The sequence below is a fragment of the Halichoeres trimaculatus genome, unplaced genomic scaffold (assembly GCF_033239565.1).
Source record: "Halichoeres trimaculatus isolate MK-OKI-2021-1 unplaced genomic scaffold, fHalTri1.1 fHalTri1_scaffold_2, whole genome shotgun sequence".
NCBI lineage: Eukaryota > Metazoa > Chordata > Actinopteri > Labriformes > Labridae > Halichoeres > Halichoeres trimaculatus.
This window is the reverse complement of record NW_027437180.1, coordinates 35,547,027-35,563,830: the sequence shown is the minus strand read 5'-3', so window position 1 is coordinate 35,563,830 and position 16,804 is coordinate 35,547,027. Positions and strand designations below refer to the sequence as shown.

Genomic DNA, 16,804 nt, shown 5'->3' with positions numbered 1-16,804 from the left:
CCCGTGCCAGGCATGAGTTAACAGCTGACAGCTTCTGTGTTGTAAAGTTACACGATGTGCGCAGGTTAAAATGTGTGACCCGACGCCAAAATTATTATAACAGATCAGGAAAATATTATTATTATTATTATTGTTATTATTATTATTATCATTTATTTTTATTTTTTTGCTGCAAAAGCATGGTCATGAAACATGCACAACAAAAATGGAAAAAAGTGAATTCTACTATTTTTTTTTTATTATCAACTTTTAACCTTGATACATTCACCTTTTATTGCATTCACAAAACACTTGTGGTTTATTGAAACATACAATTGTCATTTCCAGAGGCAAAGAAGAAAAAAATATCTTTTTTCTCATGTATTTATCAACATTCTAAACAGGAAAAAATACAAATATTTTTTTTCTGCTGCAATATAAAAGCTAACTATTATTTAAATTGCAAGTTCAACTTGTGAGGCCCCTGTACTCAAGATGGTCATGCAGTACAATATTGCATTAGGAAAAGAAGACAAGTGAAAAAAATGTATTAGTTCCAGCTTTGCAAATAAACAATGCCCCTTTTTGTTTTGTTGGAGAAACTTTAAGTCCTTGAGTATTTGCATCTTTTTTTTTTTTAACCTGAAAACAATCAAGACAGTGATGAGAAGATAGAAATATCCAGCAGTTCTTCTCAACATCATTTTGCAGAGGTCTTGCAGTCAGTGAAGTACAATCTAAAATCCCTAAATTAGCTTAAATTGAAAACTAAACAGTCTGTAGAGGTAACAGATATTCCAGCTGTTCCTAAACATCGCACATGTATCACACACTCATTCTCTTGTCTCTTGACTATTTGCCCTCCAGTGCTTTGTCTCTGGCGATCACCGCCTCATCGAATTTGATCATGAGCGTGGTGCCTTTGTGCCAGTGGACTGTGACCTTAGCAGGGAAGCCGCTGTGTGTGAGGATAGCCTCCACGATTCCTCCAATGAATGCTGCACAGTTCAAGGTGCTGTTGTCCTTAGGAACAGAGATGAATGTGTTGACCAGGGGCTCCTTTTCGATGATATAATAGGTCTTGTCATCATCGTTGGCCTGCTCCAGCTTGTCTGCTTCCTTGCCGAATAAAGCTCTCCACACGGACACCTGAGGGGTACAGAGCATATGACAGAGAGACTCAAAGTGGGATTACAATGAGTTTTGACACAACCTGGAGTGTCCCATTTTAAAGTGTAATCTGCAAGTTATCTGCAGTTTTACTTTGAAATACAGATTGAATTAAAATTGATTGCACATTGATGGTAAGGTGTTTTATTCAATAGGCCACAACACTTGAATAACTTTACTTGGTCATAGTCACAACATCATTTCAGACTAAAGCACAAATCAAACATCATTTCACTGATCTTTGCATTTGATTAGATGCTAATTTCTGATAACATATTGCAGACACTTTCCTCACACTGTATCGGAACACAATTAACTATATTCGTCCAAATTGCGTAAAAAAGGAAATTGAAAGACGCAAATAATTACCAAGCACAGTGTGATTAAGATTATAGACCATGGATCTTTTGGATGCCTTTTAGTTTAATTGAAAGAGTGAGTCTGTACCTTAATAAACAGGAGTATATTCAGGACCTTGGTCTCCCTCTTCCCGTTCTTCTCTCTCAGCACCAGCACGTCCAGCAGGCTGCCTCCAACCTTCTGACCCAGTTCGGACAGACGAGCCTGCAGGTCGGTCACAGAGTACACCCGGCCCTGGCAGTACTGCACCACCTCCGAGAACAGCAGGCCGAAGGCGCTCACGCTCACCTCGGTCTTTGGCCGGCTCAGAGGCCGCTCCAGGATCGCAGACTTACCGCGGGTGAAACGTGTCTCCATTGTCATTTAGAGACAAGATTCTGGGCCCAGGGAGGGTAAGAAATAAACTTACTTCAGATGTCACAGAAAGAAGCGAGAAATAAAACCTCAATTCAGTGGAAAACACATTTACACCTGCTTTATTTATTCCTATTACTTCCTGTTCCGGCTCTAGACGTCACTTGTCACGTGACTCCTTAATCTCTGGTTTAAACAGACGAGGCGCCGCTGCAGCGTATTGCTGCTCTCTTCTGGACGGTTTTTACAAGACCTCAGAGCAGGAGTCTCCAGTTTTATGTTTTTGTTTGTTTTATAGTCGATGGTCGCCAGCTTTTATTTTTTTTTTTTTCGATAAGAGTTGCTTTTAAGACATAAAACAAGTCGTGAGCTACTTCCAGCCCCCTTATTCATTTATTTATGTAGTGCAATGTATTTTTATTTATTTATTTATTTATTTATTTATTTATTTATTTTTTACATTAAATTACATATTCAATGCCCTTATTTTAGCCTACTTTAAATATGATTTTTAACACTGCATGCTGTCAACCAAGGCCTTGTAATTAGTATGTTTTGGGTTTTTTGATGGACCTGTATTACCTATTGTTTATATCCAAATGGTATGCTTGGCTTAGTGAAATTAAAAACATTTAGTTCGGAAACAACGGCAGGGCGGCTAACTGAGTCCATACCTTAGCTACTGCTCATTTGGAGCATAGACTGTACATAGAGTGGACGGCGTGGCTCCGCCATTTATCATTGTACGGTTTTTAAGCCAAAATACCGCCGTCTCAGGCGCCACCATTGTAGCAGTTTGGAGACAGAGTCTGCACAGTAGAGACGATAAGGGATTCTGGGAGAATCTGAGTGGAGCTGGGTGACAAAAATAATAATTATTTTTTTTCTTTAGAGAGTCTAATCACTTCCTGACTCTACCTCCCGACCTGTTTTACGATCCCCGAAAAAAAATACACAAGAACATCAGCTGTCAATCATCGTTAAACGTTACGTAAAGAATTCGTTTTTAACCTCGTATAACTAATGAAAACGAAACTTTTCAGAAAAAAAGAGGACTTGGACTAGGACACAAGACAGCCAAATGATATCTTCAAATCACCACAACAATCAGACGTGAGAAACATTTCTACAAGGTGTATTAATTTTTTAAAGTTTGACCACAGCCCATCTGGAATGACTGGAAAGCTAGTTTTTTTTTTTTTTTATACCTATACTGCAACCAGTCACCAGGGGGAGCATCAACTGCTATCAACTCTTTGTATTATCCTTCTCATCTTTTTATCATCATTATTATTATCATTTTTCATTTTACATTTGCTTGGAGAAGTACTTATCATGGGCAAGCTACTTGTTAGCGACCCCTGCTAAGGTCTCTGTGAGGACTTCCCGAGTGATTATGGAAAAAGTCTCACTTTTACACATATGCGTGATGGTAATCTATGCTTTAGAATGAGAATATCAGTGCCAAAATAAGTTATTTCTAAATGCTTTGTCTCAGTTTCCTTGTGTGGATTGTCCTGGACTGGATTGATTCATAGCACATCGAAGTCAACTACACGCTAGCCGGCAAAATTTAGCTGGCTGCTTTGATGCGTCTACATAGTGTCTCGAATCTGTGCATTTTTCAATAAAATTGCAAGACTATCAAGTCAGTGAGCAGTCTTGAGCAAAATTAACTATCCAGAGTCAGAAAGCCTCTGAGTCACAGATTCCCAACAGGATGACCAAAAGCACACAGCTGGCCAAGGACAAACCACCACGATGAATTAATATTTGTAAGGATTAAATAAAACATATATGCTCCAAATACACAAAGCAAATAAATTATAGAGGTAGCAGGTTAATTTTCAAAAGTTTCAGTTCGAGGAACCAAAAATGGGGTAAAAAATGACCCAGTGAAATGTTATCAACACTCGTGAGTTCACAGCAGAATAAACATCTCATGAACAGGTAAATATTAACTATGGATCTGTTTTGGCTTGAGTTTTGTTTGTTGAGGGACATACTGAAAACAAACAGAGCTGTTAAAGTCTGAGGAATGTATGTGGAGAGAGTGACACAGAAAGACTGATTCTAGATAAAGTCTTCAGTCGGGATTGGTGTTTAACACTCCACAGAGGAGGCCAGACTCTGCCCACGTCACACTTTGACACACTGTAGGCTAAATCAATATTTAGGCCATCAGTGAACAAAAAGTACTTTTCCCTATTTGGACACATCTGGTCAAACAGGGAGACAAATACTCCTCCACAACCTGTTGCAGAAGTTGAAGGGAGCAAAACAGTCTTGTCCAGATATTTCTTTTATTTTGAAGACTCTCCTTTTGTCGAAGTTAATTTATATATCTTTGTGGACAAAATGACTTCATATGGACTGTTCTATTTTGTTCTGGCTTCATCCTTCTTGTTTTTTGTTCATTGCAGGCCAACAGGTAAGTTCAGTCATGAAAATCTTAAACTGGTTTTGATTTAGTTATGATAATAGTTTCCTCTTGCTTGCAGCCTGTCGTGTTATGCAATTTGCAATAATGCATTAAACCTGAGATGTTTTTTTTTTTTGCACCAAGTAGATTTTTGAATGCTAACCTCTGTAACATTAGTTGAATTCTGAATTTTGAGTTTTGAATATGTTTGATGTGGTTATAGAGATTCATCGAATGAGACAGAAAAGGATGACACTTAATCCTCAATACAAAATTTGATCTTAAGCAGTCATAGAAATTATAATTGTTCAGAAAGAGGAAGTAATTTAGCATTATGATCGAGCTATAAAGTCTAGAGGTCAGAGGAGGTCAGGGTGAGTTTGATACAATATCTATCTTTTTATTCTCTGCATCTTCCACTATTTTGAGGCAGTTGCTTATCCTGATTTACTTCAGTTAACGTATCCATCCTTTTATCATTGCTACCTTGACAAAGCAGATCACCTACCCTGAACAAGACAGTCACTTTTTACCCTCTGACTCTTTGTCTGATACAGATATAACAATAAAACACAAAGGGCATGCTGTCTTGTTAAGGCATCTTTATTTTACTCATCCAAATTTTCTCTTTAAAGGCAGAAACATTTTAATTTTTTGAGAATTTTATCCAAAGTAAAGGGTAGTAAATGAACACTGTCAGTAATGGGTTTTAAAAAAGGAGCCTGATTCTCATCCCCTATCCAACCCACCCTACCTTAGCCTGTATCCACTTCTCTACCCCTGATTATACTCTACCCTGTACCCTACCCTACCCTACCCTATAACATATCCTACTTTGCATTTAAGTCTACCCCTTATCTTACCCGCTTCTGTACCCCACCATACCCCATAAAATATTAGACATCCCGTCAAAGAACATACAGTGTCAGACTGAGGGAGGACAAGAGTGGGAGGACCTGGGGGGCAGCAGGGTGTGCAGCGCCCCACTCAGGTGAGAGAAAAGAATACAAGAGACAAGTAGAGGAGAGAAAAAAGGCAATTCCAGACTATGCTAGAAGAAGAAGAAGGGGGTGGCATAGTTTCAGATTATGAAAAAAACCTCAGCAAGCACATGAGCAACAAACCAAAAAACAAGGGGACTTGCACATTTGTCACTGCACATACACCGAGGGGCGCACACGCAGCCTCACTTGCGTGCATACATCAGCCCTTAGCAGCTAAACTGCAACAGAGCCAAAGAAGGCATTGAGTCTGAGGTTGTGTGTGTGCCACGTGTCTCCATGTGTGTGTATGTGTAAGCCCGTGGACTTCATCCCCAACCAGACTCAGCAATGTCCTGCCATTTGATGATGACAAGGCCACGGCTGTTGCCATAGAGACGACATCGAAAAGTTCTGATCCAGTGACAAGTTCACAGGAGGAAGGTGCGGGTGGTGGGTGGGGGGTAGAGCATCTGTCTGCATACCATCCAGGAGAGTAGAGCGTTATCAGCCTACCAAGGTCACACGGAGGAAACCCTACCCTGCTAACCTCATATCCTACTCTACCCAATTCTATACCTGTACCCTAATCCATAGCTTACCCTGTATTCTACTCTACTCCATGTCTTACCCTTTTCTTTTTCCCTAGTCTGCCCTAATCCTACCCTACTTTTCCATTCCCTTTGCCTTCCGTATCCCTAACCCTACCCTACTCTACTCTACCACTTAACCTCTCCTGTACTCCACTGTGCCCCATTTCCTACCCTTTTCCTGTAACCTTACCAACTCTACCATACCCCATTCCCTTTCCTCCTCCCTCATAGCTTACCCTTTCAATTGCCTACCCTATTGTGTACTCTACCATACTCCCAACCCTGTAGCCTGCTCTACCCGTACCCCAACGCTGTACCGTACTCCACCCCCAACCCTAACCCACCTTGTCCAGAATTTTTATACAATACAGAATTTTCCCTGATCTTGTTCGTACATCACAGAATCATTAACTTTAATTTACCAAAACTTGGATGATCTCAAAACACTGATTTTATTGTCTGAGCCATGACAGCAGTCTGTCTTCATCTCTGTATCTCTTTTCATGTAATCAGGAGTCCACCTGCGTAACATGGACAGCTTCATACAAGCTGTTCGACAGGTAGAAGACTCAAACCCTGGTCTCTCTCCTCTGGCTCTGGTCAGAGCTCTGCGTAGGACCGCCGGCCATGACGACATGATGACCACCCATTTCTTGGGTTCTTCTTATAATCTAAGTGAGGCTGAGGTGTTGGAGCCAGCCATTCTCAATGCTACATCCTTCAGCTTCTTCGACAAGGCGATCAGCCACATCGTGACAGCCCAAGGAGAGGAACGAGGGGTGGTGCTTGCTCCAGATGGCACCACAGTGGCTCTTGCACCTTTATTGCTTGGAATCGAATCAGGACTAAAAGCTAAGATGGAGGGGACACCAGCAGCTGGGATCTTTCCTCTTACCCTAGGCAGACCGTTGGGCCTCTCATTCCTAAGCCTCCAGGACTTCCCACCATCAGCTCGCATAGGGCCGAATGGGTGCTGGGACAGTGTGGACCATCCCAGGGTGTTCAAGCTGTCCCGTCCAGCCACTCTGGCCACTGATGCTGTTATCAGTGGGGGCATGGATGGAGTAATACTCGGCACTGACATTAGCAGTGTAGCAGCACCGGAGCAGCTGCAACCCCTGAGTGAAATTTTAGAAGGATATTATAGTTTCAGTCTGAGCGAAGGGAAAGGTCTGGATGCTGTGACCAGCCATGTCAGTCCAAGGAGAAGAGAGATCTCTAGAACCATTCTGGAGCCGCTGGATCTTCACAGCAAGGTGATGGAGACATTGGCGTTGGTGTGGAAGTTGGAGAAGACTGAATGGATTGCCTTCGACACTGGAGTGGGGAAAGCAGTGAGGAGTGGACTACAGGAATTTGTGCACAGATATTGGGGTGAGTACATATCCAAACAAGAGTCATTTATATCCTTTTAAACTGCCTTTTATGGTTGCATCTGCTATTCTGGTTAGAGTTGCTTGTGATACCCTTATTGTCCCTGCTCCTCTCCTCAGACTGCCCTCAAATCATCCCTCGCTGTCAGTGGGGGGCAGAAAACTACCGGGGCACACCGACCCCACTGGCTCTGCCCCTACAGTTCCTCTATGTCCACCACACCTACGAGCCATCATCACCTTGTTTAAACTTCACTATGTGCTCTCTCAACATGAGATCCATGCAGAGGTTCCACCAGGAGGATCGCGGGTGGAGCGATATAGGATACAGGTAACCATCCATCAAAGAAAAAACAAGATCTCATAAACTCATAAATACAGAGTTAACCTTTGTCTTCTCCGTTAGCTTTGTGGTGGGCTCAGATGGCTACGTCTACGAAGGCAGAGGTTGGCACCTACTTGGCACACACACAAGGGGCCGCAACTCTATGGGGTTTGGCGTGTCACTCATCGGTAACTACACTTCCACTCTGCCGTCTCGTCACGCCATGGATCTGATACGTCACCGCCTAGCCCGGTGTGCAGTAGATGGAGGAAAACTGGCGGCCAACTTCACCATTCACGGCCACAGACAGGTGGTGAACTACACCAGCTGCCCTGGGGACGCTTTCTTTTCAGAAATAAGAAGCTGGGAACACTTCAGAGACTGACGAGACCCAAAGTGAAAACCTGGAATCATCAAAATGAAAGGATCAAAGGGGGAATGATCCTTGCCAGTTTGTTTTTGAAGACTTTGTTGTTGTTGTTTTTTTGTTGATCTCAGGGATACAATAAATCAATTTCATTAATAATTGCAATACTCCTGTTGCTTGGGATGTATATTACGCAAGTATTGAGTTTTGGAGAGTCCTTAATAATGTTTTGTTTGACAAAAGAAATATAAAATGTGTCAAATGGAGAGTGCAAATTTGGTAGATAAGGAGAATCTGAGATTATTATGATGCTGTGTACGCTCTGAATAAAAGAGGACCAAGAATAGACCCCTGTGGAACACCTTCAGAAACATGTATTTGATGACCTAAAACCACGGTTTACTGTCTGACATTAGAGATTGACTGAGTAAAATATAATCAAATGAATCACATGTTTAGAAAGATAAATGAAAAGTGCAACATGGTAAAATCCCAAAAGTAAAGTCAGGGTTTCTGTCTGATCAGGAAGGGCAAACAACTCCAGCTCCAACAGCTGGATTCAGCATACTGAAAACACTTGAGTTGTAGTCTTAAATTCAGAGAAAGTTATTTTTTTTTATCATTCATTTGACACTTTTGTTGGTAATTACCCTCATCACTGTCTACTGATTAATGATTAATGATTGGTTAATGTAAGTTTTTGTCAATAAGATCGTGAATTTCTGTGTGATGTCATAACCTGGCTCAAGGGTCATGACAAATAGGCAACAGAGACTGAAGTTAATGGCAAAATTACAAGGATTTATTGAACAAACTGAAAGAATAACAACCAGTATGCGACAGTATACAGGCTTTTAGCCCCTCAAAACACCAAGCTCTGGTGATCTGGATCAGCATTGCTCACAGTTAAAAACCAATGTTCTTAATTAGATATATTATTGCAGTGGTCCCCAACCCACGGGCCACAGACAGATACCCGTCCGTTTGTCGATTGGTGCTGGGCCACACATAAAAAATACACAACTTACATTATTTCAGTTTGATTTATTATCTGATTCTGAACAGTATGTTATTTTGAAAAATGACCGGATTCACTCTGTCATATCCATCTGTGTCTAATTCCTGACGCAACCCCCCCCAAGCTTGCAAAACGGACAAAAAACAAACATCTTTGGAAAGTTTCTTTAGGCAGGATAAAAGAGCCAGTGGGGAGACAGAAGAAAAGCCGGCCCATGAAAATATTGTCTGACATTAAACTGGCCTGTGGTGAAAAAAAAAGGTTGGGGACCGCTGTATTATAGGACAGACTGGCTAACAGCTGATAGTCCAGATAGTGCTGGTGTCACATCCAAGACTGATGAATCTGAGCCACAATTTTCTGAAAACAAATCAGGACAACCATTCTCTCATTGTCACTGAATTAAGTTTATTGAAATTAGTGAAAAATCTGAGACAACCCTATCGAACTGTTGTGTTACATATCTCAATCTAACACCCTAAACAAAAGGAAATTTGCAAACATCTTGACGCGTAAGGAGCTGAAAGTGGGAAATGATGACTAACTCTTGGAAAGACAGCCAACCCTTATAAGTTACTGTTTTATTTCCTGAGACACAAATTTTCAACAAGATTTAAAGATGAATGTAACTTTTGATTTCATCTTCCTCCATTATTGTCCTCAGATAACATTTATGACTCACCAGACCACCCACTCTGTCCCAACATTTGCCCATAACCCTGCTTTAATTTGGCCCACTTTCTCTCAAGCGCTGACACCAAATGACCTGACCCCACTTCTTTACTTAACACTATTTACTTTGTAGGGTTCATTGTACCGTGGGAGGATGCTGCAGATGAAATACTGGAGCATTATGTACACAAAAATTTGGGTAGTTAAAGCTTCTTAATGAAGCTGGGCCAAGGAACTTGCAAAAGCCAAAACAACAGATGGATTATGTACCCGGCACATCATACCAACAGTTTGTCAGTTTTTATGGTTTCATCAAGACAACTGGAGAAGCCTGCAGGGTGGCTTTAAGTCCTCTGTGTTTCCCCGTGTTTAGAGTTTGAACCTGAGGCCTGAAAGTTTTTATTGACACTAGTGCCATCTGCAGGTTTTGGTAAGTCATTGCTTAGTCTGTGCACTGCAGCTGTAGAAAAAAACTGACATTTTGAAGAAGAAACTAGAGTTTCTGTGGGCAAATTTCAAGAATTTGTTGTTTTAACTTACACGCTATCATGTAAAGTCAGTTATAGGAAACTCTGAAGCTATTCTGTTACAGTAACTGGACTTGGTAGAGATGCTGGGGTCTGAGGTCATCCTTAATCCAGTCATTACCCTAGTTCCTAAGCAGTGATGGGGTCACATGATGCCTGGTGTGAGTGTGCCCTTTTCTGCTTGGTAGAAAACTCAAAACTGCATCATATTTTGGAAATAAGTAGAATGTAAGGCCACCACTTCTGTTCAGGAAAGGCTGTTGTGAATCTGAATTTGCAGCCCTTGTCCTTAAGATGTAAATGTACAGCTGACCTTGGAACCACCAGATGTCCAGAAAACCTTTTCTCATAAATGTGTCTCCTACAGTAAATGGGAGCTTTTCTTGTAAACCAGCTGTCACTTGTTTCTTTTTTGGGACCTCAACAACACCCCCTGCAGGTGAAAGAGAAAGTGAAACGAGAATGAGGAAGTCATGCGGAAACTGAAAGAGTATAATCAGAGACATAAAAACAGACATCCTGACTGCTGATTTCATAGAGCGCACGGAGGATCACTGCATCTGAGCTCTCCTGCCTCAGTGAGGTCAATAGAAGAGGACACAACAAAGATGGGTGAGATGACTTCATTTATATTTTCAAGCAACATAAAATGTCTGTATGTTTCTTCCAGTAAATGTAAATGTGAGATTTCCCCACTGTATTTATGATCACATGCTGTGGCTAAACAGGCTAAAAGACATTTTCTTTAATGTTAAAATAAAGTTTCCAGACTTTGTGCTGATTCTGGTGTGGGTTTGTTGGGGAGTGTAACTTACAAAAACTTGATGTTAGCAGGTGACATCATGAGAGTGGAAACTACCGGTGCATCATGGCAAACAGCACAGCAGGACAGGCTGGGATCCTCAGGTAAAAACTACAAACACAGAATCTGATTTGAGCTGATTTAAAGTCAGATGGTTTATTAAGTCATTGTGTGGCCATCATCGTCCACAGAGGGTTTACTTATCTAGGTATTCAGAGGGAAACTCACATTAAATGGAGTGTCTACAACCTGGGTTTAGAGGAGCTGAGAGTGTTAAGTATATTTTCAGGGGGGGTTGTTCAGATATTTGGAGCATAAAAGCCAACTACTGCTGCATATTTGCTTCTTACTCTGGGAAATGAAAGCAGACCTGTTCTAAATGACATGAGTCTGACTGACTCCACATAAAAGCATGGACCAGTTTTTCAGGTCCTGCTAACGTATAAGTTCCTTAATTTGTGACACGTTCTTTTTTTTGAAAACCAAAAATGCCAAAATAAAAACATGAATTAGAGTAAAAATAATCTATCTATCTATCTATCTATGTAACCCTATATAGTAATATATATTGAAACATATGTGTGTGTGTGTGTGTGTGTGTGTGTGTGCGTGCGTGCGTGCGTGCGTGCGTGCGTGCGTGCGTGCGTGCGTGCGTGCATGCGTGTGTGTGTGTGTGTGTGTGTGTGTGTGAATGTGCATGTCCTGCTGTTGTGTAAGTTCCTTTATTCTTGACACATTCTTTTATGAAGGACCACAATATATATATATATATATATATATATATATATATATATATATATATATATATATATATATATATATATATATATATATATATATATATATATATATATATATATATATATATATATGTTTGTGGGTGTGTGTATGTAAAAGTACTGAATGAATTGATAAAAGTAAAAAGCAAAGCGCTTGTATTTACTTAGGTATTGACAAGTGATACATTTTTCCACATCAATTTTTATAATTCACTTTTATTTATTTTTTTGTTTTGGCAGTCGCGTGTGTGTGTCCTGCTGATGTACACCTTCCTTAATTCTTGACACATTCTTTTAGGAGGACCAAAACTGCCAAAATTAAAAATAGATAATGATGAAAGTTTTATATATATATATATATATATATATATATATATATATATATATATATATATATATATATATATATATACCCCTTTGTACTGATAAAAATAACCCTTTGCATTGATAATTAATTCTATTGCCACATCTTTTTTTGGATTAGATTTTCACTTTTATTTATTTATTTATTTTTTGACAGTTTCGGTCCCCCATATCTTGAAGTGATGGTATGGTGTGGTCCTGCTTAATTTGTTTTTTAACATTCAGGTCTGAGTTAAAAACTGTTCTCTGGCCTGGACCATGGTTTTTAACTTTAACATCTGAGTATAACTGTTAGTTGTATGCATTACTTTGTTGTTTTCTGTTATCTGAGCCAGTGGGGTCCAACTTTTTACAACAACAACTTTTTTAATAGTTTTCATCTTATTCTTCTCTATAGGTGTGGAAGCATCTCACACCATGGCCCAGACAGATGCAGACAGAATGGAAGAGTTCAGGTCAAAGATCAACAGAGTGGGGGCCATGAAAGGGATCGATCCAGCTCTCATTGCTGCCATCATCTCCAGAGAGTCCAGGGCTGGGAATGTGATCAGGGCTACTGGAGGATGGGGGGACCATGGCAACGCCTGGGGACTGATGCAGGTTGTGATAACCTCTGCTGTTTGACTCAATGTGATTTTAACACAACAGAGATTTTAATCAAATAAAGACTATGTTAAATCTCACAGGTTGATGTCAATCCAAATGGAGGTGGGCACACCGCACAGGGAGCATGGGACAGCGAGGAACACATCAGCCAGGCCACTGGGATCTTGGTTTATTTCATTGGACGGATCCGTCAAAAATTTCCGAGCTGGAACGCAGACCAGCAGCTGAAAGGTTTGTCGTACAGATCCTTCATAATTAACCTGCTTCACTCATCTCATAGAAACCTGCCTTTGGTTTTGATGATATTTTGCTCTCCAGGAGGGATCGCAGCCTACAACATGGGGGACGGAAACGTCCACTCCTATGAGGGAGTCGATGAAAGGACAACTGGAAAAGACTACTCCAATGATGTTGTTGCCAGAGCCCAGTGGTACAAGAACAACCGTGGCTATTAACACCTGAACCTGTTCATGAGGAAGAGTTTTAGAAGTAAAAGTACAGCTTTATTGTATTTTCAGCATGAAAATCTTATTAAAACCAATAAATGCAAATTACATCTCCTTGGCCTTGTCCTATTCCTTTCCCAGTTAATATCTGTCATGTCTTGCTTGTGATGGATCATGTGTGGCATAAGTATGTTCAAAATAATGTGTATTAACTCTGCATATGCAGTTTTTGAAAGTGTTTAAAAGTTTGATTATACTTCTCATACATCAACAGGGCTTCTTGTCATTGATGAGGGAGGTGAACAAGGGAGAGTTTTACACTAGGTTTCAACACCAAGATATCATTAAGTGTTCCCATTTCTATAAAATCTACCTCAAATAAAGAATGCACTGAGATTTTACCCTTCTAACCACTTACAAGGTATGCATACTACCTGTTTATATTTTAACAGATGTGAAACTAAAATGACAATATACACTCGCAGCCATTTTATTAGTCACACCTGTCCAACTGCTCGTTGACGCAAATCAGCCAATCACTTGCACAGGCATGTAGACATGGTCAAGACGATCTGCTGCAGTTCAAACTGAGCATCAGAATGGGGAAGAAAGGGGGTCTGAGTATTCCAGAAACTGCCGATCTACTGGGATTTTAACCCACAACCATCTCTAGGGTTTACAGAGAATGGTCCCAAAAAGAGAAAATATCCAGTGAGCGGCAGTTCTGTGGGACAAAATGCCTTGTTGATGCCAGAGGTCAGAGGAGAATGGACAGACTGGTTGGAGCTGATAGAAAGGCAACAGTAACTCAAATAACCACTGGTTACAACCGAGGTCTGCAGAAGAGCATCTCTGAACACACAACACGTCCAACCTTGAGGCAGATGGGCTACAGCAGCAGAAGACCACACCGGGTGACCCTCCTGTCAGCTAAGAACAGGAAACTGAGGCTACAATTCACACAGCAACACCAAAACTGGACAATAGAAGATTGGAAAAACGTTGCCTGGTCTGATGAGTCTGGATTTCTGCTCCACATTTAGATGGTAGGGTCAGAATTTGGCGTCAACAACATGAAAGCATGGATCCATCCTGCCTTGTATCAACGGTTCAGGCTGCTGCTGCTGGTGTAATGGTGTGGGGGATATTTTCTTGGCTCACTTTGGGCCCCTTAGTACCAACTGAGCATGGTTTAAAGTCCACAGCCTACCTGAGTATTGTTGCTGATCATGTCCATCCCTTTGTGAGCACAGTGTACCCATCTTCTGATGGCTACTTCCAGCAGGATAACGCTCCATGTCATAAAGCTGGATTCTTCATTTCAGTCTTTGTTTATAAACTGGATTGGAAAAAAGTCACCACTTTTCTCCAGCAGAGGGTGAAATATTTCTCTCTGACTTGATGTGATGTGCATTTTATGGGAAAATATGTCTCCTGATATAGTCTTTAGACATTATCATCGTCATTTAACTTGTTCACATGGTCTGGTTTTAAAAAAAGCAAACTTAAAATTGCAAAAATCGTTAATATCGAAGAATCACAATTTAAATTGAACTGGCTCCCCAACAAGTGTAATAGAATCAAATCATGAAAATAGCATATTGTCCTAGCCCTACTATATAGGAAAAAATAAGGTGAAATTAGCATAATGAAGAACGAAGAAGGCAGCAAAAAGAGCAGTCAAAAAATAAGGGCAAAATAGATTTTAAAAGAGAACATGGCTAAAAGAAATCACTTTATCACTTGAGAAGCTTTGGAAAGAAGAAAATTGCAGAATAGATTAAAAACATTGATGTCAGGATTTTACTGTCTATAAAGTGGCTTTTCAAAAGACAGACACTGAGTCTGACTGTCAAGTGTTCAGGTTGAAGGGCAGTGTCCTGATGCCAAACGCACTATCACCTTAGCCTTGACTTTGGAGCCATTTAAGGTGCCTGTTCTTATACAGGTGCAATAATATAGTGTCATGTTCCTTTTACAATGAATAGGGTCTTTTCTTTTAAATCAGCATGCTGTCACTTGTTTTAAAATGACAGGTAATCTTATCTATAATCCATGTCATACAGAAACTGAATGTTTAAGAGTGCAGTTTTGTCTGGACCTTGTCTTCTTTATCACCCTGTTTACTCCGTTTATGTCCTGCTTGTGATTTAGTGTCCTGTCACTCTCCTGCTTCTCACTGATAAACTTTGCTAATTGGGCCATTAAAGGGACTTTGACATTTGCACATATATGTCTCTTTTATCGATCCTCACTGGACACTGAAAGTGAAAGTAAGGCTGAGAATAAATATATCTCTATATAAGATGAGCCCACTGTGGTGATGTCCTCAGTTGCAGAGAGAACACCAGAGGAGAAAGAGACAAAAGCAGGTAAGTGTTTGTCTGAATTATTACAAAAATAACTCATTTAGCTTTTTATGTTTAATATCACATCCAAAATTGTTAATTGAGACATTTGACTGATATATCCTAATAAGGTAATAAATGTGCAAAACAATTTCATAATTTCACATTTTGGTGGACCTTCAATCATTTTGATATTGATAAACCATTAAGGTCTGCTGCACACCACACATTTAGTTTAGATGTTTTCAAAAAGTGTGATAAATGTGAGAAAAGCCTGTTTCATTTTTACCCCAATACTGTTTAATTTAAATCTTAAAATATTAAGACTGAATACTGGGAAGAACTTTTTTAAGTGTGAGTATTTATGTTTTATTTCTAAGTAAAGTATTTTCTCTCAGTAACATGTCCTTGTGACTTGCAGCTCGCACCAGCTCAGCTGACTCATACCCAGTTGGACAATCTGGGGAAAAAATGGGAGGAGCTCGTAAGTGCCTCTGTTGTTATTCTCTCTTTTAGATAAACTTTATCCACACATGTTAACTTGTTCTACTTTGAAATGAACCTTTATTATTCTATAGTAACTACCCCCCCCCCCCCTTTTGTTTTAACCGGTTTTATTCTTTTCTTAAATATGTTTATTCATTAGTCATTCATTTATTCTATAGTGCTGTCAGGCGATTAAAAAATTTAATCCAATTAATTACAGGATTTGTAATTAATTAATCTAATTAATCGCATTTTAATCTCATATCTTCTTTAGGTCCCAAAATAAAGAATTTGAATTCCGGGACATAAAAATTACATTAAAAGACATTAAAAAAAAACAATTAAAAATAAGGTGGGAATATATAGAACACATTTTTAGGTACCCTGATGCATAAGGAACACATGAAAAAAGTTTTATGGTTCTATCTTTACAAAATCTACACAGTCCTGCACCTAAGAAAAGCTGATTTGATTTTTAGGATGGTTTTTGCTTCTGTCACATTTTTACTCGATGTGGACTCAATTTTCACTGCAATATGAACTTCTATACTTCTATGAGGTCAGGAGAACCAGGGCTAAAGGCTAAAAACTGTGAGGAACTATGTACAAAACACTTCATTCAAGTCTTGGATCAAAGAAAAGTGAAGTATTTTCAGTTTAACATGCTCTGAACACACAAACTGTTGCTGATTGGTGCAGAGCAGCCCCAAACTGAAGCATGATACCAGGAAGATGGAAGCAAATTTTCAAAGAATTCTCTAGATTTAAATACAGGTCATATATCGATCATTCAGGGCTTGGTTAATGCAGTAAAGAGTGTAGAATTATTTGTTT

The 16,804-nt window shown here is 39.8% G+C and overlaps 3 protein-coding genes across 6 annotated transcripts; 2 read left to right on the top strand and 1 right to left on the bottom strand.

The window, feature by feature from the left end:
• Positions 1 to 282: 282 nt before the first annotated feature.
• On the bottom strand, positions 283 to 2,017 carry trappc5 (trafficking protein particle complex subunit 5). Its single transcript, XM_074696606.1, has 2 exons — positions 1,597 to 2,017; positions 283 to 1,128 (listed from the first exon to the last, which is right to left on the bottom strand). Exons 1-2 carry the CDS (start codon positions 1,870 to 1,872, stop codon positions 832 to 834), a joined length of 573 nt encoding a protein of 190 aa, XP_074552707.1. The 5' UTR covers positions 1,873 to 2,017; the 3' UTR covers positions 283 to 831.
• A 4,278-nt stretch (positions 2,018 to 6,295) lies between these two features.
• LOC141808876 (N-acetylmuramoyl-L-alanine amidase-like) lies at positions 6,296 to 8,488 on the top strand. The gene is made up of 3 exons (XM_074695639.1): positions 6,296 to 7,232; positions 7,352 to 7,562; positions 7,638 to 8,488. The coding sequence occupies exons 1-3, from the start codon at positions 6,389 to 6,391 to the stop codon at positions 7,939 to 7,941; spliced, it is 1,359 nt and encodes a 452-aa protein (XP_074551740.1). The 5' UTR covers positions 6,296 to 6,388; the 3' UTR covers positions 7,942 to 8,488.
• A 1,704-nt stretch (positions 8,489 to 10,192) lies between these two features.
• On the top strand, positions 10,193 to 13,210 carry LOC141804840 (lysozyme g-like). Of its 4 annotated transcripts, none has more exons than XM_074689484.1 (4): positions 10,193 to 10,752; positions 10,972 to 11,046; positions 12,482 to 12,684; positions 12,771 to 13,210. In XM_074689484.1, the coding sequence occupies exons 1-4, from the start codon at positions 10,749 to 10,751 to the stop codon at positions 13,143 to 13,145; spliced, it is 657 nt and encodes a 218-aa protein (XP_074545585.1). In that variant the 5' UTR covers positions 10,193 to 10,748; the 3' UTR covers positions 13,146 to 13,210. The 4 variants fall into 4 exon arrangements, with proteins under 4 accessions (XP_074545585.1, XP_074545593.1, XP_074545602.1 ...); XM_074689492.1 differs by having other exon boundaries at positions 10,208 to 10,752; positions 10,975 to 11,046; positions 12,771 to 13,209; XM_074689501.1 differs by lacking the exon at positions 10,193 to 10,752 and having other exon boundaries at positions 10,965 to 11,046; positions 12,771 to 12,921; positions 13,009 to 13,207.
• Positions 13,211 to 16,804: the final 3,594 nt, after the last annotated feature.